Source organism: Budorcas taxicolor, chromosome 14 (genome assembly GCF_023091745.1).
Source record: "Budorcas taxicolor isolate Tak-1 chromosome 14, Takin1.1, whole genome shotgun sequence".
In the NCBI taxonomy this organism is placed as follows: Eukaryota; Metazoa; Chordata; class Mammalia; order Artiodactyla; family Bovidae; genus Budorcas; species Budorcas taxicolor.
This window is the reverse complement of record NC_068923.1, coordinates 17,752,038-17,776,050: the sequence shown is the minus strand read 5'-3', so window position 1 is coordinate 17,776,050 and position 24,013 is coordinate 17,752,038. Positions and strand designations below refer to the sequence as shown.

At 54.6% G+C, this 24,013-nt stretch overlaps 1 protein-coding gene across 1 annotated transcript in view; it reads right to left on the bottom strand.

Moving 5' to 3' along the window:
- Positions 1–8,952: 8,952 nt before the first annotated feature.
- The window catches only part of COL22A1 (collagen type XXII alpha 1 chain), a 201,486-nt gene continuing 186,425 nt past the window's right edge, over positions 8,953–24,013 (bottom strand). Inside the window, exons 54-63 of the mRNA XM_052651665.1 lie at positions 22,800–22,853; positions 20,845–20,898; positions 19,125–19,196; positions 18,931–18,966; positions 17,895–17,939; positions 15,866–16,045; positions 14,228–14,294; positions 11,575–11,757; positions 9,468–9,545; positions 8,953–9,207 (exon numbers count right to left, since the gene is read on the bottom strand). Coding sequence (XP_052507625.1) covers positions 9,017–9,207; positions 9,468–9,545; positions 11,575–11,757; positions 14,228–14,294; positions 15,866–16,045; positions 17,895–17,939; positions 18,931–18,966; positions 19,125–19,196; positions 20,845–20,898; positions 22,800–22,853 — 960 coding nt within the window. The 3' untranslated portion in view covers positions 8,953–9,016. The remainder of the gene's footprint in view (positions 9,208–9,467; positions 9,546–11,574; positions 11,758–14,227; positions 14,295–15,865; positions 16,046–17,894; positions 17,940–18,930; positions 18,967–19,124; positions 19,197–20,844; positions 20,899–22,799; positions 22,854–24,013) is intronic.

Here is a 24,013-nt window from a genome sequence, read left to right as displayed (position 1 = left end):
TCCGCAGCAAGAGAAGCCACCACAAGGAGAAGCCCACACATCGCAACCTAGAGTGGCCTCCACGCTCTGCAACTAGAGAAAGCTCACGCAAGGCAATGAAGACCCAGTGGAGCCCAGAATAAGTAAGTGAATTTAAAAACAGCTTCACCCTCTCCTGCACCGCTCTGCTGATAACTCCCAAAACCCATCATGGAAGTGTCGGCTAAAAAAATGCACAAATGAGGGTTGCAAGTTAAGTTTTATGTGGGGCAGTATAAGGACTGCAGCCTGGGAGACAGTTCCTCAGATAACTCCGAGAAACTGCTCCAAAGAGGTTGAGGAGGAGGACAGTATATATGTGATTTTGGTGAACAGGAATACATGTGATTGAGCACATATGTTTTGCAGAAGGTTTCCACTAGTCACCAGGAGCGGGCATCACCTTGAACAGTTTTAATGCTTTTCTAGATATGTATGAGGAGATGCAAGAACCGGGCTTATACAATCAGTTCTTGAGAATATCTCTCTGAAGACCTGTCCTGTGACTTTCCGGAACACAGAGCACCTCATTTCTGCTCTCCGCCCTGAGCTCCTTTAAGGGTGTTGGAGGTCAGCAGCTGCAGCATCACATGATTTAATCCTGGTAGGTAGATGGCAAGTGCCCCTGGTAGGTGCCAGTTTGTAGTTGACAGAAGAAAGCCCTCCTTGGGCACACAGCCTGGGGGGGGGGAGGATGTTTGGTCCAGAGAGAAGAGAAGACTTTGGGGTTCCCACCTGATAGTGGTCTTCAGGGATCCAAAGAACTGAAAGTAAAGGGATCTCCCAACCAGGGAGGCGGCCGGCCGGGAGGAGCCAGGCGGATGTGTGCTGAGCCCCCACAACACTAGCTTCCAGCTTCCTTCTCAGCACAGTGTGGCCCTGGTGGAAGGGGCAGCAAACCCGTGTCCCTAGTGTGGAGGATGCTTCTGAGGCTTGTGGCAGCTGCGCAGTGGAGAGTGGGGCCGGGGACCGGAGCCCACAGGCATCAGTACCCGGAGCGCCCGCCTTACCACGGAGTTGGCAGCCACGGCCTCTTCCAGAGCCCTCGCAGGCGTGGCTGACCCAACAGGACCCCAGTGGAGGCTCCAGGCTCCGCTGAAGCCTGAGTGGACCCTGAGGACAGGCTGGGGGGACCTCAAGGTGGGGCAGAGAATGGAGTGGAGACCGCCGGGTGTCCTGGCTGAGGGGCCACCCCGTGCCCGGAAGGGAAGGACACGTGGCCCTGAAGGTCTCGGTGTGGCAGCCACTGGGATGGACTGAAGGCTGCAATCCTAAGAGCTGGGGCCAGAGAGGCCCCTGAGGCCAGGCCTCAAGCCCTGCCCCACTAACCAGAGGAGATCAGATGCTGGTCTGCCTAAGGGGAGCAGTGTGGGGTGCAGGTGAACCCCTGTGTCTCCTGAATCTGGGAGTGGACTCAGAAATTTCCAGATGGGGAGCCTGGGAGTGGCTGCACATCAGAGCTCAGAAGGACAGGCCTCCTCGCTGGGGGAGGGGGTGGCCTCAGAGAGGAGGAGGCTGGACCAACTTGAGATGGGGAGGAAGCCCCTTCTCCCTCCATCAGTCCCAAAAGGCTTATGTAGAAGGAAATCATCAGGTCCGCTAAGATTCCAGACACAGAGAATATGTCTGTTAATGACCAGCTTTGTGAGCCTTCCAGAGCAGAGGCGCTAACAGATGGATTCTAAACGGGCAAAAGCTCGTGACGAGCATCCACTCAAACAAACAAAGTCAAGAGCTCTGCTTTTTTACTAGAGGCCAAAGAAACCCTCACCTAACTCTGCAACAGAATTAGCTCCGACTTAAGGGGGCAAAGCCAACTGTGCGGCTCCAGTGGAAGGGAATCCCACATCCTCCTGCAGTGAATATGAGGCTGCAGGGTGGTCCAGGCATGGGGGCTTGGAGGACTCCATGATTCTCTGCAGGGGAGACACCCTGCCCTGGGGTGGAAGAGCCCTTCCACCCGCTGGATAAATAAACCCCCTGGGCCGCCACCACCGCCCAGAGAACTGAGGCTGCTCCTCTTGGGCATGGAGCATCCAGGAATGAGAACAGAGCCCGTGAAGCTGGAAGCTTCCAAGAAGGTCAGCCCAGGAGGAGGCTCAGGGTGAGAGCAGGGGAGAGGGGAGAGGGTGGTGGGTGCTGGGAAGGGGAGGGAAGAGGAGGAGGAGGGCAAAGAGAGAAAGCAAGGAGGAGGTGGGAGAGAAAAGACAAGGGAGGGCCCAGCTAGCAATCTCAAAAACCCAAGGCTGCCCATGTAGAACATGCCGGGAAGGAGACTGAGAAGGGCAGAGACTCCAGGAGGGGAGAAAAAGGAGACAGCCAGACTCTAGAATTGAGGGAGAGAGGCTGGATTGTCAGAGATTGAAGATGCACAGCTTTCCCAGCCTGACCGGGGGCCATGGTGTGACCGCCTTCTCCACAGCTCCTGGAACTTCAGGACGGGGCCAGGCACTGAAGACCAGGTACTTACATCCGTTCCCTCCTAACTTGGCTCGCCCGTGCCTTTCCTGGGCTCTCCTTCTGGCGCCTGGATTCGCTAGGCGGCCCCTGCATCCTCCCGCCAGGTGAAATGTCACCAGCTCTCTTTACATCAGGGTTTAGGTCCAGACCAGTGTTCTCTGTTGCTCCACTGTGGGTTTAATTCCTCCTGAGCGGCCTCCCGACCCCTCACTGCAGGCTGGCAGGCGGGACGGCCGGGGGCGCTGTGTGTCCCGACTCCATCCCGTGAGACCCACATTCCCCAAAGGAGCCCAAACTGGGGGTGGGGGATGTCTGTCCCACAGGACTCCTCACGTCTGAGACAGCTCATCTCTGCAGACCTCCGTCCAGACCAGACCACGCTTGTCTCCTGAAACAGGATAAAAAGTAGAATCCAAGTTTCCCCAGGGCAGTTACTCATAGAAAAGAACTGCCAGTTTGCTGGGAGATCGAGCGACGATGAAGAGAAGTCTGCAGGGACCCAGGCCTGCCCCTTATCTGATGGGCGGCCAGTGAAGGGGCAGGGCCCCAGAAGCCCATGTCCATACCAGGAAGCGCCTGACCTGCCACTGCCAGGAGAACTGGAGGAAGTCACCACACCTCCCTAGTCCCCCTGTTCTCACCTATAAAACAAGGCTTGGGACACCTGCCCCGACGATGGCTGTCAGACAAAGGGAGCAAGGCTGCGGGCACACAGTGGGTGCCATCATTCTCAGATGATACTGTTTGTTTTTTTTTTTTTTAATCATGGAGTCTTCCATAATCTTTGCAGATTTCTCTTCCACAGTGCTGATAAGATTAAATTGCAAAGCTCTGCTTCTTGTATGTCTGTCTCCCTCTGTGTTGCCCAGAAATAGTGTCATGGAAATAATTACATACATACGATGATATATAATTGCCTTAAATCTCTCCAGACTGCGACCTCCATCCATGAGATGGGCCTGTGTTCTTTTGACTTGCCATCCAAAGTGCCTGGCACCATATCTGCTGAGCATAAACAAGCCAGCATCCCTCTTGAGACTGGACACAGGTCCTCCAGCCTGGTTTCTGCCATGTCCTTTGTAGGGTCCCCACACGCTCAGACCATCGGAGGGTCAGACGTGCCCTGAGTGGCAGCTGGCTGGCTTAATTCCTGCCAAGTTCTCCATTCTTCCCTGACTACGGGGAATATTCTGCAAGGGAATCAAGGTGAGACTGGGTCAGCCCACCACTCCAGCGTCTCCATGGCAATAGCCACAGTGCTGTTCCACACAAAGGATCTTGGTTAACAAAGTGCTCAGAGGTCACACCGCCAGGACATGGCCTCCTTGCCAGGGTGTCTTTCAGAACAGGGCTGGCCTCCTCGGCTCACTCCCTCTCCAAACATCAGTGTTGTAAGAGGTGAGGACAGGAGCTGCTGAAACGGGAAATCAGCCTAGCAGTCAGTAGTGTGAGTCTGCTGCTGCTTCGTCTTATGCACCTTTCCAGGACTCCAGTGTCTTGACAAGAGAAACCTCCCTTACTCCATGCTCTCCTCCACCCTGCCCCGGGTGAACCTCCTAGCCAAATTTGTCGTTTGCCAATGGTTTTAATAACTTCCTGTATATAGGCACACACTTGGAACCCTGGCTTCATAAAATAGCACCACAAAAGAAACCTGAAGCTAGATGTTCCCAGCTGCAAAGGATAGGAGGGCTACAAAATGATTGCCCTGAAATAGCATCTCCCCATCCATATGCCGACGAGCCAGAAAGGCCGCCTGCCTCCTTCTAGTAACTGAACAAGTGGCATCCCCTTTCCCCCAGGGGAGTGTTCTTTTAAATGTATGTCTGGAGTTCGCCTCTGCACAGAGCCAGGAGAAAGCAGTTCATCATGAGAAAACACCAGGGCAAGAAGACAAGGTGGCCTGGGTCAAGGCTGCAGTTTCCAGCCCTCTGGATGCCTCCGTGTGGTCCCGCAGTGAGTTTGACACACGAGCTGTGTGTGTGATTTGGGATAGGTGGATTCGCAGTTCTGCAACTGTTTCTGAATTACCATGGGGAGACAGAGCCAAGCCCAGCCCCTCAGAGATGTGTTACAGGACAAATAGTCGCTCAGTTGTGTCTAACTCTTTGCAACCCCATGGACTGCAGCACGCCAGGCCTCCCTGTCCATCACCAACTCCTGGAGCTTCCTCATACTCATGTCCATCAAGTTGGTGATGCCATCCCACCATCTCATCTTCTGTCATCCCCTTCTCCTCCCACCTTCAATCTTTTCCAGCATCAGGGTCTTTTCCAGTGAGTCAGTTCTTCACAACAGGTGGCCAAAGTATTGGAGTTTCAGCTTGAGCATCAGTCCTTCCAATGAATATTCAGGACTGATTTCCTTTAGGATGGACTGGTTGGATCTAAACCTAAGGGAACATGCTTTGAAAACTAAGCCAAATATAAAGCAAATATTTGGTTTGAAAAGTTTCTCTACTTGGATTACTGTAAACAGATGAGCAAAGTGGACTCAATCACTCTCTTTGTTAAAAGCATTTATTTCTATATATTTATTTACTTGGCTGTGCTGTGTCTTTTTGCAGCATACAAGAGTTTAGTTGCAGCATGTGGAATCACATTTTTTTTTAAGTTGTGGCATATTGGATCTAGTTCCCTGACCAGGCATCTAACCCAGGGCCCCTGCATTGGGAGTGCAGAGTGTCAGCCCCTGGTAAGTAAAAGAAAGTGAAGTTGCTCAGTCGTGTCTGACTCTTTGCGACCCCATGAACTGTAGCCAATCACTGTAGCCACTGGACCACCAGGAAATCCCTCAATTGCTCTTGATGGAAGACAAAATGAGATGTTGTAAGGGACGGATTCATGTGCCCTGCTTTTAGGTGTTAACGCAACTTCTTGTCGGAGAAGGCAATGGCACCCCACTCCAGGACTCTTGCCTGGAGAATTCCATGGATGGAGGAGCCTGGTGGGCTGCAGTCCATGGGGTTGCAAAGAGTCAGACACAACTGAGCGACTTCACTTTCACACATTGGAGAAGAAAATGGCAACCCACTCCAGTGTTCTTGCCTGGAGAATCCCAGGGACGGGGGAGCCTAGTGGGCTGCCGTCTATGGGGTTGCACAGAATCGGACATGACTGAAGTGACTTAGCAGCAGCAGCACCTTCTTGTGGTCACCATTTCAAAACATACACATATCAAATCATTCTGTTGCACACCTTACAATTATATACCATTTTACACATCAATCATATCTTAATAAAGCTGCAAGAAAAAAATGAGCCTCATAGACATCTTGTGAAGAAGTTGGATGCGTTGGTCGCTCAGTCGTGTCTGACCCTCTGCGACGCCATGTAGTGTAGCTAGCCAGGCTCCTCTGTTCATGGAATTCTTAGCCATTCCCATCTCCAGGGAATCTTCCTGACCCAGGAATCGAACCCAGGTTTCCTGCATTGCAGGCGGATTCTTTACCTTCTGAGCCACCAGGGAAGTATCCACCCTCACCCCCTGAAATCCTGCAACGTCCTGTTAATTTTATCTCACAAAGGAGGAAATGGAAACATGGGCTATTCAGCGATGCAGCTGGCATCCCCAGGCTGGTACAGCTGCAGTGCAGAGGGGACCTTCTCACCTGGACAGCTCACGAGGGACAAGAAGTGAGGGTCGCTGATTAACAGCTGACCAGGGGCAGATCTGCCCTGAAGCTGGGGCTGAATTCAATCCATGGATGTTCTCACAAATCCTGGCTCCCAGAAGAGAAAGGCCGCTGATCGGGAAGCTTCCAACATGCCTCCAGTAACAATCACTGTTGTGCCCTAAGCAGAGGACAGAATGTTTCCAAGCTGAGACCAGTGTGGCTGAATCCACTCCTGCTTGCTGCCCACCTCTGGCTGGAAGAGAGGTGAGCTTTTATTACTGGTTCTTCATAGGAGAAGCCCAGGTTCTGGGGGGTCTCTGGGGAGCCCCTGGTCTGTCATCATGTATCAAATATCTAAACGAGGCTAGATATTTAGATAACTCTTCCTTCTGGGGATCAGAACCAACTCTCCTGCACCTCCCTCAGGGCATTCCAAGAAAAGAACAGAAGCTCACGGAGATGGGTCCTTGGGCTGCAGCCATCAGCAGGCAGAAATTTGAGGGTTGGTTGGAAAACACCAGAGACAGCAGGCTGGGACCTAATTATCCGGACCACTTATTCACACTCTCTGTCCCTTCCAAACACAGTGGAGCATCCTCAGACTCTGAGGAGGAAGCATCTCATCTTTGGAGGTCTTGAGATCTGACATCCCAGGTAGCTCAGTAGGTAAAGAATCCACCTGCAATGCAGAAGACGCGGGCTCTGTCCCTGGGTCGGGAAGATCCCCTGGAGGAGGAAATGGCAACTCACTCCAGTATTCCTGCCTGGAGAATCCCATGGACAGAAGAGCCTGGAGGGCTACAGGCCACGGGGTCAAAGGGTCAGACACGACTGAGCAGCGGAACACGCACGATCTGGGGCCAGTGCCCGCACCGCCGCTCGTGGCCCCAGGCAGGTCCCGTCTTGGAGACGAAAACTATGACCCGGGAGCCCACTGTGGTCTGTCCCGGCCCCTCTGGCCATGCGCTGTGGCGTCTGCTCTGTTTCCAGGTGGAAGCAGCTCGTGATAGCTCGTGTGAGGCCCCATTGCCCGTGCACAGCAGGTATTGAAACAAAGGTCTGTTGGAAGTTCTCCTGACTCTGCTGGTGTGTCTACGATCTGGAACTTTCTGTCCCACCCTCCAAGCACCCGGGGTTTCTATCCATTTCAGTTTAGAACTAACGGAAGTGACTTCTTCTTCCCTCACTCACACGCTGGGGCTTCATCCACGCGTTAGGTGACTCCGAAGCCAGCGGGCTCTCAGAGCTGCCCCACAGGTGTGAGGCCAGGGTTCGGGTGTGAGGCCAGGGGCATGGTTGTAAGGCCAGGTGCAGATGTGAGGTCGGGTGCATGTGTGAGACTGGCGGTGCGGGTGTGAGGCCAGGCATCTGGGTGTGAGGCCAGGGTTGTGGATATGGGGCCGGGTGCGGGTGTGCGGCCGGGTGTGGGTGTGAGGCCGGGTGCGGGTGTGCGGCCGGGTGTGGGTGTGAGGCCAGGGGTGGGTGTTAGGTCAGGGTGGGGTCATGGGGTGACTCCTACCGTGGTCTGCACTCTCACTGCACCGGCCCCAGGGTGGTATCAGGTGATGATGGATGATGGCGCCCATCACGATGGTGGTCCTCGGCCAGGGGGCTGGAAATGGCCCCCAAGCTGCCCCCAAACAGAGCTGTAGGCCTGGATCCTTCATGCCCACCCTCATCTGCTGTGAGCAAGTGGGGAGGCCTGTCCCCCTGAGGCTGCAGGGTCTGCACCCCTAGGAGTTGCCCTGGCTCAGGGTCCAGGAAAGGGCCAAGTGACATACTCTTGCTCACACACACACGCACTGAGCACATGGCCTGAATGGTGGCTTGTTCTGTGCTCCCCAGGGAAAATGACGCTTCCCTGGCCTCAAGGGGTCCACAGGGGGGCAGATGCTGGTGATAAGGAAGGAACCATCACGGAAAGCAAAAGAAAAGGAAACTCAGATTTATTGAGCACCTGTTGAGCTGGGCGAGTCATTCACAAACATACACTCAACGCCAGAGCTGGAGACACATGCTTCCCGCCTCTGGCCAGCACCCCAGCCAACTGCCTGGCATCAGACACACAGGAGTGGTCTCTGGACCCTCTTATTTCAAAATGAAAGTGGGTGAAACCAACAGAGGGGCACGGAGGAGCCTATCCATGGCTCAGAAGCCAAGTGAACACACAGGGGCATCTTTTTCTGTGTCAGCTCCCACATTTTTGGTGCAGACTCTGCGAGATTCCAGGAAGTGGCCTCCAGCCGTGTGCAGAGTCTCCCTTCTGCAGGCTTGGGACCTGGAGGTGCTGAGCCGCTCCCAGAGGACGGACCTGCCCACTGCTGCGTGCACCCGCCATGCAGAGCAGAGGCTGCGCTTCGTGTTTGCACCTTCCTCCTCTTTCTGCTTCACTTACTTCTCCTGGGAAGCAGCGGCTGTCAGCTAATCTCTCCCTGGGCCACCTCTGGGCACAACCAAGAATAGAAGCCCATTGTCCTCATTTTCTTAAAGTTTCCTTTTGAGGAAAGAGGTAAGTTTGGCAAGTGTCCGGTCAGGGTTTCATAGCACCGAGAGTTTCCTTAGAATTGGCAGCTACACTTCAATCGGGGGCCATCAGGAGAACAAGAAATGTTCTCTGCCTCATGAATCAGGTTTCCCCAACTTTGGAGCAGAGGGGAAAAACTCAAAAAGCATTACCATATGAAATAACAATAATAATAAACAATAATAATATTATAATCTGACCGACCGGCAGCATCTGTTGGTTTTAATAATGTTGAGGTCTCTTAAGAAAAACAAGGCAAAAAAAAAAAAAACATGATAAAAGAAAGAAAGAAAAACAAAAACCACATGGCTGAAATGTCTCAAGACCTCTGGCTTCCCATCGGGCTGTGCGTTCAAGTTTCAGAAATCCACCAGCGTCTCCTGGCATTCCGGCATCTTCTAGGGGCCCTTCACGTTACCGGGTCGAGCAGCAGCAAGGCTGGCGAAGTAGGCACACTGCGAGGGGTCGCACTGGCCTGGGGGGCCAGGGGGACCCGGGGGGCCGGGGTGTCCAGCCGGTCCTGTCTCTCCTTGAGGCCCGGGACTCCCGGGAAGTCCATCTTTAGCATAGCCGGGTTCCCCGGGCTGACCTGGACCAAGGAGCAAAAGAAAGAGATGGTGGATCACCTTCCTTCCGGAGCACACACGAGCCCTGATGTCACTATTTTCATTCAGTAGCGAGCTGAGGATGCCTCAGGCTCAGAGCAAACACCCCATGGTTTGGGCGCCCTGCCTGGAGAGATGAGAATGGTCCCCGTGGACACCGTGCAGGCAGATGGCTGCTCTTTGCATCAGACACCCTGGGGCCTGGCCCCTCCCCTGCCCCAGACTCCAGCCCAGCCTCTCCCACCTGGGATCCCGGGGGGTCCCATCTCGCCTCGGAGGCCAACTCCAGGTGTGCCCGGGTCACCTTTGGCTCCTCGTTCACCTGGTGAGAAAAACACGCACTTCTGATGGTGGAGACTCACCACGGGGCTGGGGGCAAGGCCAGCACTGTGTCAGACGCCTCGCTCCTGTTCACACACTCATTCATGCACACTCACACTCAAGCACACACTTGCACTCAGAAATATGCCCATGTGAACACCAAAACAGACACCCCCTCCAAAACATTTGCTCAAACACACATATGTACACGTAAACATTCACTCAAGTGTGATAACTGCCCAATGATACAGGCACATATGTACATTCACACATATATTATACAAATATGTATACATCATAAACACGTCAAACACAGACACCCAAATGTCCACACTCTCTCCTACACAAACACATATGTCCACACACACCCACTGACACATGCCTACATGTTCCCGTGTTCACAAAGCATTCCATCTGAGCCTCTGTCTAGGACGGGCTGGGTGACAAACAAACCTGAGTATACGCAAGACGCAGCCCTACTCTCGAGAAGCGTGAATTCTAAGACAGACGACACAGGACACAAAGAACATTCTAATATGAAGCACAATCAGGTATAAGTGTTAACCATCACAGGAATGTAAAACTCTAACATGTTCAGAAGAAAGAGGGTTCATTCCCTCAGGAGGATATCTGAGACCAGGGAGGAGTTGGGGTTAATACTATACAAACTTGATTAAACTCTCAGCTTTTTTTCCCATCATTCCTTTTCTTTGATACGCTGTCTCCAGAATATCTCCCTTATGTAGTATATAAGGTTTTCTTTTCTAATCCACATGGAGATTCTGCCCACTCATGGAGATTTCAGGCCATTCTTATCTATTGTTACGGTTACTACATTTGGTCTGTCTTCTGTCACAGTCTGACTTTTCTATGCTTTATGCTCTCTTATTGGCTTTTAGTTAGTATATTTTGTTTCATGAACCAACAGAAGACAGACTTGGATGCAAACTTTAAAAAAGTTCAGAAGGAGAAACATTACAAAGTGATGTTTCTCAGTGAACGAAGAATTAAGGGGGACTTTCCGAGCAGTGCAGTGGTTAGGACTCTGCACTTTCACTCCCTAGGGTGTGGGTTCAATAATCCCTGGTCGGGAAACTAAGATCCCAGGGTGCACCCCTGCCAAAACAGATTAAGGAATGGAAGGGTGAAGGAGAGAGATGTGGCAGCTGAGACGACAGCACTGCCTCTCCCCTCCCCCGTGCTTATTCCTCGCCGGACAGAAGGGGTGAACAGCCAGGCTGCTGAATTTGGGGCCAGGTCCTTCCCCGCCCTTCCACATCTGTCTGCCTGCAAAGACAATGCCTTCCTCCATGCACGGGGCGCTGTTGATGGCGCCAGGCACTGTGCCTTGCAGGAGAGGCTCGCTGTGTCCAGCACAGCCACGTCCAGGTCAGGTATGTCCCTGTGAGATGGAGAGCTGGCAGCCACGTCCAGCTTTAGCTCAAACCACTTTATTCCCATGGAACAGTGTTAGTTGCTCAGTCATGTCAGAGTCTTTGCAACCCCACGGACTGTTGCTCGCCAGGCTCCTCCATCCATGGAGTTCTCCAGGCCAGAATACTGGAATGGGTTGGCGTTCCCTTCTCCAGGGGATCTTCCCAACCCAGGGACCAAACCCTGGTCTCCTCCACTGCAGGCGGATTCTTTCCTGAGTCACCAGGGAAGCCCATGTACAGCGGGCATCTAATGCCTGTTTGCCTGGAGAGTAAATGCCTTATTCCTCAGTGACTTCTTGAAAGGGGAAAGAGGAGACATCCTGCGTACTCCCCGGACCATGGGCAGTGGAGACGGAGACCAGCCAAGATGGGAGGAGGAAACAGACTCGCTCCTCCTGGCAGAAGCATCATTTTGCAAAAACATCAAGTATGAAACCCTCTTAGGCAGATGAAGAAATGGCACGATGTCAACACGCAGGGTGTTAGCAGGCTGCGGGGGCGGGGAACGGGCGGACTCCTGCATATTCAACGGAGCGTGTGCTGTGCACGCTGGGTCCTTCTCTACGAAGCACCTCTTCCCAGCTCCTCACTCACCTTTGGGACCTACGGGGCCAGAGGGTCCCTCCAGACCTCCCTGCCCTGGCCTTCCTGGCTCCCCCACGGGGCCTGCCCGACCTGGAAGTCCATCTTTTCCAGGAGGCCCTGGGGGTCCGGGTCTGCCTTGAGAGGACTTGGTGTGCGCAGAGGGCATCTGGGCCAGGAGGTAGGCGAGTTTGGCTGTGGAGTAAGAAAAACAGAGAGCTGTTTCATGAAGAAGGGATAAAGGACCAAAGACGGGCCAGCAGCACACTGCAAAGCTCGAGGCAGTAAGAGCTGGGAAACAGCAGCGACAGAGACACACCAAGAGCGCGCTGCAGGGCGAATGTCCGTGTGGATGCTGCTCCGGAGCCAGGCGGCTGGGCTGGGGTCCCAGTGCCACCACTGACGGCGGCGTGGCCCTGGGCAAGCCACCTGACCTCTCTTAGCCTTTGCTGCCTTTTCTGCAAAACGGGGGCAATGAAACAAGTCTGAACCCACTGGGCTGGTGGGAGGATGGAGCCGATGAGACGAGGCATCACGAGGCATCTTAGCCCCGGCATGAGACCTAAGTGGTGCGTGGATGTCGCTGTTCCCCTCGAGGCAGCAATGACAGCAGCAGCAGAAACTGTTGCAACTCTCAGGGTGGGGAAACTGAGGCCAGTGGGGGAGGCTGAGACTTCAGTGGCTTACACAGAGCAACTTAGGGACTTCTCCTAAGTGTGGAATTCCTCATCTATAAATGAAGGGCTGGACGTGATGTCATTAATGATCCTTAGGTGTGTGAAGATCGCAGGCTGATTCCAAACCCCAGAGGTCCAGTCGCTGGCCTCCACACCTTCCTACTGCACTGGGAATACACAGCCCACCCCAGGGCCTCCGGGGGCTCTTCCTTTGTTTTCCAGACAATCAGGCCAAGCCCTTCACCTGGCAGGGGGCGTGACCAGCCCAGAGAGGCAGTGCTGACGCCCTCCTGGGTCTCGGTGGTAAAACCGAAGCAGAGTCGGGTCTTCTGACAGCCCGGTGGGGGGCTCCCAAGCAGCCCCTTCCCCACCCTCCCACTTGAGGAAGTGGGAGGGGCGTGCACCACAGACCCGGGCACACAGGGGCTGGGCTCACAGCCCGGACACTCTCATCTTGAACGTGGAGCAGATGCTTCTGATGCTTCCTCCTCCCAAGATTGTTTAGAAGAAAGGACTCAGCTCAGCAGTTGCTCTGTCTGAACTCATTCAAAACAGGACACAGCTCTGCCCAGGGGCAAGAAACTCCTCGTGTGCCCGACAAATCTAACACCCAGAAGAAAGGCTGGAGATGGGGATGCTCGAACACGGGAGACCTCGGGACCGCCCCGCCTGGCGGGAGTCACCGTTCCAGCCTCTGAGATCCTTCCGTTCTTCACCCTCCTTACCACCAGCCCAGCTCTGTGCTGTCCTCTCCAGGGAACGGTCTCTGGTTCTCCTGGGCAGGGAGAGGGACCACGCTCACTCGCCTGGACACCCGACGAGGGCAGTGAGAGAGTCATCGTGTTCCATGCTGCGTCCACAGACCCAGTGCAGGGTCGCGAATGTGCCAGGAGGAAAATTTCACTGTCTGAGACCTGACCACATGAATAAACATGCCCTTCCCCTTTGCCCACCCATGCCTGGGAATGATGGCGGGCTTCTGATCTTCCCTAGCCCAGAGGGGTCTGCGACTTTCTTCTCCTAACAGTTTCCAACACAGAGGGAAGGCAGAGGTGAGATGGGAGAGGATACAGTGGCTAAGAGCCTGGACTCTGCAGTCCGACTGCCTGCATGCGAACCCTGGTCAGACACTCACCAGCTCTGCAGCCTTGGGCAGGTTACTTAGCATCTCTGATTTGACCCTCATCCATGGCTCAAGAGCTCACAGAGGCTTCCTTATGCCAGTAAACACGTGTGGGTTCTGAGAACTCCACCTGATGTGGGGCTGGCCCTACAAGCTGGTACTATGACTATTACCTCCCCATCCCTCCCTTCCTGAGCACCTCTGTATGGGGCCCATGCAAGACTGGGATTTCACAGTAAATCCTATACAGGAGAATTACAAGGATTCTAGTTCCTTGAAAGCACAGTGTGTCCCAGCTCCCATTAGGGTCTCTGCACATGCTGTGTCTAAGGTCTGGGGTCTGGTACTTGGTTTTAGCTCCCATGGCCCCTCCTCCAGGAAGCCTTCCCTCACCTGCTCCCCACCCTCTGAGCTATCTGAGGTACTTTCCCTGTCTTCTTCCGTGTCCTCCATGTCACACTAAATACCGAAGTCACCTTGTCTGTCTCTGTCTCCTGTTCTGGGCTGAGTTCTACAAGAGCCGTCACAGGCCTGCCAGAGCTCCTTGTTGATTAGATAAACAACTGAAGGCACGGATAAGTGCTCATTGCAAGGCTGGTTCTGCAGGTGGTGAGCTCCCCTTCCTGGAGGTAATCAAGCAGCCACAACTCAAGCGTCCCCAAAGAGCGGCTGGGAGTGGGATCTGTGTCAGAAGAGGCTGGTGGGAATCCGCAAGATGCACCTCTGTGCTGACTTCTGCAAGAGCTGCCCGGAGGCTGCCTTTCCCGAGCCAGGCTGCAGAGGTCCCGAAGGCAGAGCAAACGGACTACCGCCCAGGCTCACACAGCATCTAGGACCCGATGCTGTGAAAAAGCCAGAGACTCACTTTCCAGCTGTTTCTCCAGTTCCTCTTGGATGAGCCGCCGCAGGACGTCCATGGATGGAGACTCGCCCTGGGAGGAGGGAGGGAAGGCGGAGTTACTCACCTTCCCAGGACCGCCTGCCTCCCGAGACCCAGAGCGCTCAGGAAACCAAGACGGCCACAGCCACGCAGACCACAGCTCCCGAGTCCAATCCCTTTAACACCTAGAACCGTCTCCCCACCCCCCGCCACGCAGGCAGTATCACTGCGTCTTGCGTGGGGACCTGGATGCCTTTCTCCCTGAAGCCCTTGCTCCCTCTCCTTCCTGCACAAACCCCCTCCCCAGCCCTGGACCCGGGAGGCCTGGCTCTGAGTCTCTCTGGGCTGAAGTCCCCCAACCTGCAGGGCCAGCTCGCAGGCTGCCCCACGCTATCTCGGGCTTGCTCTCCTCCCACTGGCCACTTGGCGGCTCTGGTGTCTGGCCTGCCCCACTGGCCCCGCATGGTGTCTGCTCACACAAACAATGAGCGGTCAGCGGAGCAGAGCCCTACCTCCAGGCCCCCACGGCGATATGCAGCTCTTAGAGGGATCCGTGAGAGCAGACCTCATGCCATGCTGGGCTCCTCCCTGGTGGTCAGAGCCCTTCAGGGAGGTGTCCACTCCCAAGGGTGGAGGGGCTTACTGTGCTCATTGCTGCAGCCCCAGCATCGGGCTTACGGTCTTATTTCCCTTTTTCCTTTCTGGCCAATGACCTTTCATCTTACTCCCAGAATTCCCATTACTACCCAGAGCAGCAGGACACCCGGCAAAGACTCGGTGGGTAGGGGCGCTCTGGAAGCCCACTGAGTCCGCCAGCACCCACACCTGGCTGAGGGACAGCACCTGGCTGCCCGGCCTCTCCAGGGGGGTGAAAGCCAGGCTGACCGCAGAGCCCCGCGGGGACAGGGCCAGAGCCTCAGGGCAGGCGGGCCACAGGAGGGGCCCCTGAGGACCACGCAGGCTGCAGAGCCGGGGTGGGGAGGTCACATGGGCCTGGCAACCAGCCCCCAGGGACCGGCCCACCAAGCTCTCCCCGACACACTACAGCCAGCCTGTCCCTGTGTTGCAAGACTGTGTCACGTTAAGAGCTCGGCCACAAGAAATACTGTGTTCAGAGAAAAAACAAACTGCTCTCAACAAGCTTTTCCTTTTGGGGAAAGCTAGACCCAGAGGGAAGACCAAGCACCCCAGACAGCAGACAGGAGGGAGACTAGAGCCGGGCTCCGGATGGACGGGGAGGGAGCCATCCTCATGGGGAAGCTCAGGTCACTGGGACCCTCTGCATCTTCTCGACTCCCTGCTGCACAGAGTCCTGGGCAAAGAGCATCACCACCCAGGAGTGAAGCCTGGACCACGGGGACAGAGGGACTCTATCCTCAAGCCCTTTATAAGCCATGTGCATCATTTCACTTAACCATCACAGCCAGCCTGTTGGGAGAGAGGCATCCTCATCCCTTTTGGGAGGGATGGGAGGGCAGCCTCACAGAGGACAAGCAGGGGTCAGCCCTGGCTCACACAGGTCACCAGTACCTGCAACCTGGCCCCTCTGGAGCCCACACACCTCTCTGGCTTCCCCTGAGACCCCAAGGAGCCTCAAGTTTGAGGCATTGCCCGCACGCTTACCCTTAACCCTGGAAATCCTGGCTGGCCCGGAGGCCCCGGGGGACCGGCTGGCCCATTCTCCCCAGGTGGCCCCTGGGGGCCCATGAGGCCTGTGTAACCCTTGTGGCCTGGGATCCCAGGGTCACCAGGCTGGCCCTTTCCACCGGGAGGGCCTTTGTCACCTTTGATGCCAGGATCTCCCTAGAGGAGGCAAGAAGAGCGTCAGTGAGCAAAGGCTTAGAAGGCACCCCCAGGCCGGACATGCCCCAGGCTGCAGGAGGGACCCCCGGCCCCACGTCCTCAGTCCGGGAGAGGAGACTTCAGTCCTACAGGCCCATGACGCCACGCTGGCGCAGACAGGACTCGGGACCCAGACGGACAAAGCTGCACCCCGATGTCACGCAGGAGGTCTGGAGGGGACGAGACGCCGACTCTGACTTTCAGATCCCAGTCTCGTCTCCTCCCAGCAGAGAAGGCCAGCGCGGTGATGAAACCAGCTGCCACATACATGCTTATGTGGAAAAGCATAAAGAGTGGTGGAGAAAGTCTGATAGGTTCTGGGGGTTTACATAAAAGCTACGTGCATATTTACACGTGCACGCCCACCTGGTTCTGAGCGCAAGGGTTCCAGAAAGATACAGGCAAGTGTATAGTGACGGCCCCAAGAAAAGCGGGCTGGATGGGCACCTAGGCTGCACTCCACTCACTTGTTTCCTTTTCAATTTACATTGTTTACCTGTATCACTGTTCAACAGAAACAGCAAGAACAGTGAGGTAAAAAATAAATGCAGCCAGATCTGAGGAGGGTCTCCTAAATTTCTCCCACGTGATGGGTTTTATGGGGGCGTTGTCATCCATGGGTGGTCTCCAGTGTGGGGATCTGGAAGGGTCCCTTTCATGCATCTCAGTGCCAAGGCCTGTGGTACAGCGTTTCCTATTTATTCCACGTCTCTACATCCGTCTGCAGTGAGAGGACCTGTCCCATATTTCAAATGTTCCAGAGCGGAAGGTGTGAGGAGCCTGACCGCTGTCTGGCAATCTTCCACGAAACCACTTAATGGGGGAAGGCAACTTCCTTTATTGACTGGGTATTAGAGAAGCTTCTATTGATTAAGTATTAGAGAAGGTTCATGGTCTGAATTCCCTGGCTCCCAACCAAAACTCCAGCATGTGACAGCTCCGGCTGGTAGGACCCTCACTGTCTTTGTGGCCACAGCCCCAGCCCCTGGGTCCATCCTCAGGGGCCAACAACCATGAGAATCACAGTCACTGGGAAGGAGAAGGGTGAGAGATCGAGGTGGGGTGAGAATCTCTGACCTCTCGGCTTCCATTTCTCTCTGGTCTGCGGGGGAAACCAGTCCACACCTGTCCAACTTGCAAGGAAAGCAGAGATAAACTCTTTGTGGGACCACGGAAAAAAACCCAGGGTGGGTATGGGGTGGCAGTGCCTTCCGTGTCAGGCAGCAGCAGGACCCTGTGACAGCCGGCCACGTGAAGGACTGTTTAATTTCTCTGGAGGGAACAGCGGTTGTTATGGGTGAGAGAACGCCCCCTCCCCCCACCAGTGTTTCTTCCAAAACAGAATTGATTTTTTACCCTGCTGTTTTTTTTTTTTTTTGGAGGAATGCAATGTAAAGAAAAGCTTTCTGAGCACAGCGCCAAGACGATTCATTATGGGAAAATCTGTTCCCTTGTCACCTCCAGGGACAAAGCTGGTTCTTGGCAAATTGGCACTTCGGGCTCCAAGCATGTCATGCACAGGCTTTCGCACACGGGGAGGAGACGGGGAGATTTGTCAAAGTCTGGGCATGCTTGTCTCTGAATGTGTAATTGCAATGATTTTACTCCTTAAAATAACAACCATGAAAACCACAACAAAACCCCAACAAGGGGAAAAACCTCCTGCTGTGGGCTCATGACTTTTGCAGGGGGAAAGAGAACAGGGAAGCCCCCGCAAGCTGTTCCCCGGGTGGGCAGCTTCCTAAAGCCCTGGACACAGGCCCCTTGCCCCCGGGAAGGTCGCCTGCACGTGACCACGTGTCCCACTCACCCTTTCTCCTCTGAGTCCTGGCTCTCCTGGCTTCCCAGGCACCCCCTGCAATGAAAGCAAAGGAGGGCAGTTACTTCACCAGGGGCATCTCTGCTCTTCTTAGTCCTTGCTGCCTGTGGAGGACAGGGGGTCCTCCAAGAGTCCTGCTCTTGCCTGGTCATAACCCCCTCTCTTATACACCCATCACCCTCGCCTGGCAGTTCCTGAAACATGCCACATTTTCTCCCCAGTGCTTCACATGTGCCAAGCGATCTTTTCCAAAAGCCTTTACCTGTCTCCCCTACCCCTTCTCACCCCTGCCCCTGCTCATCCTGACCAGGGCCGGAGCTTCTCTGCTGATGGAGTGAGGGGAGGACAGAGCTGCGGCTTGAGCTGGAAACTGACATCATGCTGCTGGGTGGGGAAGGACCATGGGGAGCAAAGCTGGACATAAGAAGTCAGTTAGGAGGTCCCTGCAAATGCCCAGGTGAGAGCTGACGATGGTCCCAGTCAGGTCTCTTAGCGGGAGAGATGGGAGAGGGCTGGACAGAGCTGAGAGGTACTGGGAAGTCAGAACGGACACGTCTTGTCAATGAACAGGACTTGCTGATGGGCTGGGTGCAGAGAGTGATAAGGGAGAGATATATCAAGATGGGACCCCAGGACCGGCTCCCACGCAGAGTGAAAACACAGACTTTTGTTGAGAAAGCACTAGGGGGACCTCCCTGGTGGTCTAGTGGCTAAGACGCTGAGCTCCCAATGCTGGGGTCTTGGGTTTGATACCTGGTCAGGGAACTGGATGCCACATGCTGCAGCTATGGAATCAAAGATCCCACGTGCTGTAACTAAGACTAGGTCAGCCAGATAAACAAATATTAAAAAATAAAATGAAAGAAGGCGCTCGGATTTCAGGACAGTGACGGCAGAATACAGCATCTAGTGTGGGCGCCCTGCTAAGCCGAAGGACCCCGTGAGACAGCATGCACCACCCGCCAATGAGGTGGCCCCGTGTCTCCCACAGGTAAGGGTCCCAGGAGAACAGGGGTGCGGCACTTGCCTCCTTGCCTGGGACTCCTTTCTCGCCTGGCTCCCCCTACAACACAGAACAAGTATCAGTTAGCTGCACAGCTGCATCAGCACGTTGCACATAACACGAGTGCCTTTAAAACAGACACTTTCGCTCGAGTCGTCTCGAGCAACGACAATAATCAAGGGTCCTGCCAAGGAGATCCCGACAGGGTCCATGCTCACCTGAGGCCCCCGAGGACCCAGGAAGCCCGGGAGCCCTGGGCTGCCGTTTTCTCCTTTGGTTCCCTTCTGGCCCTGCGGAGGGAAAACGGGGCAGTCACTCTTCAAGGTCAAGGGCCAACTCAAGAAGGTTCAGAAATCTCGTAGCCCTCTGTATTCTGCAGGCCTGGCATGTGAACAAAAGAAAAGACAACCCTTTTCCTGGAATGGAAGGGCGGGGTTAGGGAGAGAAGCTGTGCTGAGAATCCCACCCATGGGCGGCGGACAGGAGGAGAATTTCCTGTGAATAGTCAACGGCCTTCCCATTCAAAGCAACAGAAACACAAAGGGACAAACATTTAACAAAACACCTTGATGGGTGTGGGGTTCCCTGGTGGCTCGGTCAGTAAAGAACCTGACTGCCAAGCGGGAGATGCAGGCTCGATCCCTGGGTCGGGAAGATCCTCTGGAGAAGGAAATGGCAACCCCCTGCAGTATTTTTGCCTGGGAAAAATCCCATGGACAGAGGAGCCTGGCGGGCTACAGTCCATGGGGTCCTAAGAATCAGACACAACTCAGTTACTAAGCCACCACGCTTGACAGGTATGGGGCCCCTCTAAGTGACCTCCCGGGAAAGGCGGAGTTCCTCTTCCCAATCGGTCAGCGATTCTCATGGTTTGGCTCACTTTTGGGGGCAAAGTGTGTGGCAATCCTTCAGCTTCAACCTTTCTGGGAAGCCACCAAATGCGGGTGAGCCCTTCTGCAGCCAGCTCTGCGCTGGGGGTGGATCAGCCTCGTGATGCAATCCTTCCTGTCTGAGATGTCTCAGCATGGGTGACAAGACTCCCGCGATGGTTCCTACACGGCTGTCTCTGGTCCAACAGGGGCTCTACAGGGCGCCCAGGTGCCCGGTCTGCCTGGGAATGATGGCTCTCCCAAGAGGCAGGATTTGCAGTGCTACCACCAGGAGGGTTCCTGGCAAACCAGGATGGGCTGCTCACCCTGATTTCCACAGTGACAACGGTCAGCTGGCCAGATGGGTCTGCCCATTGCCCCGTGCAATTACTGCTTGAGCACCAAACTATGAGGATGGCCATCTCAAGAGGGTTGCTAATTTTAGCTACTAAATCTACTGAAAGGCTGGGGTGGGAGTGGAAAGGCGTTGACTTATCCAACCCTAGGCATCATCAAAGACCTGTCTTCTCCACCATGTCTCACCATCTACCAGACCTGAACCCTAAATCCTGAATCCATTATCCAGGGATCAGGACACTGCTCAAGGTGCCCCTTTTTCTACTCCCTGCCCGTTGTTCCTTCTTGCTCTCCCCTTTTCCCACCTCCCAACCAGCAGGAGGATCCTCTTCAGCCAACTCTGAGTTACATTCAGCCCCACAGTGCACGATGCCTACCCTCTCTCATATGTGAAGGGTCGTGGGCCTGACCCTGTCCTTCCATCCTCTAAAGGCATCAAACAACTAACTCGCACTCTTATTACATGTTTAAAAAATTATTTAATAGTTCCTCCCCCCCACTGGATGCCTATGGTTGTAGACCACAGAGTTAAGCGCGTAATCACATGAAAAAGGTCCTTTCTGGATCCTCTTGCCTCCAGCCTATTCCCACCATCCAAATACCATGTTTCCCCACTGAGGCTTCTGGGAACAGAGACCAGACAGGGTGATGTAAGCCACACACCCTTCCAAAGCTTGCCCTGATTGCACCGCAGCCAAGGGACAGTACTCACGGGGCTTCCTGGGGCGCCAGGCTCTCCCGGTGATCCAGGCGATCCACTCTTACCCTGATGGAAGAAACAGCAGTAAGGGTTCTGCCGGGATGCTCTGCCGGGGCATCACAGGGCAGGACACAGGGACGGAGACTGCTGGACGCGGAGGGCTGGTCTCACATGAGCCGTGACTCGGACCAGCGTGGCTCCACGTCCTGACTTAGAGGCTGCTTATCAACCCTACGGGGCTTCCCTGGTGGCTCAGATGGTAAAGAATCTGCCTGCAGTGCAGGAGACCCACGTTCGATCCCTGGGCTGGGAAGATCCCCTGGAGAAGGGAATGTCTACCCACTCCAGGATTCTTGCCTGGAGAATCCCACGGATAGAGGAGCCTTGGGGGGTTACAGTATGTTTGGGATATTTAACTCATAATAAATGATAAATACTTAAATGAGGTCACGTGCATGAAAAATCCTGGGCTGGTGACTGCTGCTGGGAGCACAGGCATGGTAAATCATCGCAACACATCTGCTGACTTATCCATTCATCCTCCCACTCAGATGCTGACTTCAGGAACAAACAAAAGTGCTCACATCCCTGGAGGCCTGGTCTCAGCTGGGGATGAGTGTTCCTGCCTTTATGCCCTCCCCCTTCTCTGTGAGGGGCACCGATGACTGCGTGGATAGAGGTGTCAGATAACACGGCAGGTGCAGCATCAGTGGCTACTGGATGGAAGGCCCCCTCACTCCAGATTCCAGGACAGACTCACAACCGTAACATGCTCTAACTTGATGGGCATTTTGTGCCCAAAACTCATAGTCCCCCTGTTGCCAATCCATAGGCTGAAGTCCTAATCCCTGGTGTGCCAGAATTTGGCCTGATTCAGAAATATGGTCACTGGATATGTAATTAATTAAGGTGAGGTCACACAGGAATGGGGTGGGCCCCTAATCCAATATGACTGCTGTCTTCATAAAAAGGGGACATTTGGACCAGAGAAATGTCACAGGGAGAAAACCATGTGAAGATGGAGGCAGAGGCTGGGCTGATGCTTCTAGAAGCCAAGGAATGTCAGAGGCTGATTGCAAACCACCAGAGGTTCAGAGAGCCTTGAGTGACTCTCCCTCACAGCCTCGGAAGGAAGCAACTCCACTGGCACCTTGACCTTGGACTCTCAGGTCACAGAACACGGAGATGATGAGTGTCCCAGGTTTCTAGCCTCCATAACTGAGGGATAACACACTTCTGTTCTTGAGCCACTGTGCTTTCGGTCCTTTTGCTATGACAGCTCTGGTGAATGAATGCAGAGCACGCTCAAATCCCAGGATTCCTAAAGTTGGCTCATGACTTGGGGTTGGGGTCTGTTATAGCGCCCCAGCCATGCCAAGTGGCACCGTTTTAGTATCTGGATTGTGGGTAGGTGGTCCCAGACAAGAGCCTGGGGAGTGTGTGCTGGGCCACAGGGTGGGCTTAGGGCAGCGGCTATTTACCAACTGCTCAGACATTTTGAGGGCTTCCCTCATAGCTCAGTTGGTAAAGAATCCGCCTGCAATGCAGGAGACCTGGGTTTGATCCCTGGGTTGGGAAGATTCCCTGGAGAACGGACAGGCAACCCCCTTCAGTATTCTGTATGGAGAGTTCCACACAGTCCATGGGGTCACAAAGAGTCGGACACGACTGAGTGATTTTCACTTCACTTCACTTCAAGACGTTTTGAAATGAGATGGTTGGAGGGCATCACCCACTTAATGGACATGAGTTTGAGCAAACTCCAGTAGAAAGTGAAGGACAGGGAAGCCTGGCGTGCAGCAGTCCATGGGGTCGCAAAGAGTTGGACACGACTGAACAACAACAGAGACATTTTGTCATTTTTTTTTTAATGACACACAGGGCTGTACCAGGATAAACCAACCAAATGTCACCATGGTAACAGGCCTGCAAAGCACGGAGCAGATCGGCCTCAAGGCAAAACTCACCGGTAGGCCCCTCAGTCCTTGGGGACCCTGTGGCCCTGTAGGTCCTGTGTCACCCTGGAACAGAGAGAGGTCACATCACCCCAGAGTCGCTGCATGAAAATGGTGGGAGCAGACTTCCCCCAGGTGCCCTAGAGACCCAACAAATGGTGCCCAACGTGTCTCATCACCAATCACCAGCTGTTTCACGTGCACAGCTCACTTCCTGCAGGTAAGTCCTCATTTGTGCACTTGCTGACTTAATTTACTTGGGTAGACCTGGCCCACCCGGACCCATTGGGATCTCGGGGGCTCCACTTGGAGCCAAAGGACGTGACAGGGAAGAGAACTTTCCTTGGCGTCCCATCTCTGAGTCGCTGGTCAGCCACCTGTGGCCACTCCTGCCTCAGTCTCCACAGTAAGAAAAATGCCATTGGAAGGTCTACAGAAACTTCCGGGTGCCAAGCAGCAGGGACTCGGCACCGCCTCCCACACTGTCCTCCCGGCAGCCTCCTAACCAGGGTATAAATCTCCTCATATTATAAATGAAAAGGACAGAAGCTTGGCCACACAAATTACACTGTACAACATCCTAAAAAAATGGCAGTTTTACGTGAAAAGAGAGAGCTGAGCGGGAGGTAGGCAGGCACTCGCACCAAGAGCAGGCCTCCAGAGCCTGTCCCCACTGCACCCTGAGCTGCTGGGTGAGCCGAACCCTCCACCCCCTGCCAAGGGGCTTCCCTCACGCCCTCCGCTATAAACTGGAGTGAGAGGGGTCAGTGAGCCCAGGATTCTCAACCTGCCTTTCAGCACCGAGAGGCACCCTTGGGGGACAGGACAGGGGCGAGGCCTCGCTCCAGTCAACGCAGCTGCCCTGCTTTGATCTGCCTGCAGGGCCCCCACGTGCCAGACAGGTGGGTTTGTGGAACGGATCCAACTACTAAGGAAAAGCACAAGAAGAGCTAGACCCCTTCCAGCTCCAGCGTCTCATGACCACAGATCAGCCGAGATGACAATGTACATTGAGAGCCAGGGTGGGGGGACACGTCACTAGGGCTTAAAGCCAGGTCCTGAAGGGCACCAGGGGCTGGGCATGGGGCCACCTGGGACCTCAGGACCGCGAGCGATGCTCCTGGCCAAGCACTCACGTCCGGAGGCCAAGCCACGTCCACACGTCGGACGGCCCTGCGGGGAGGGCTCAGGCGGCCCGCAGTGCCAGCAGGCGAGATGTCTCCCAG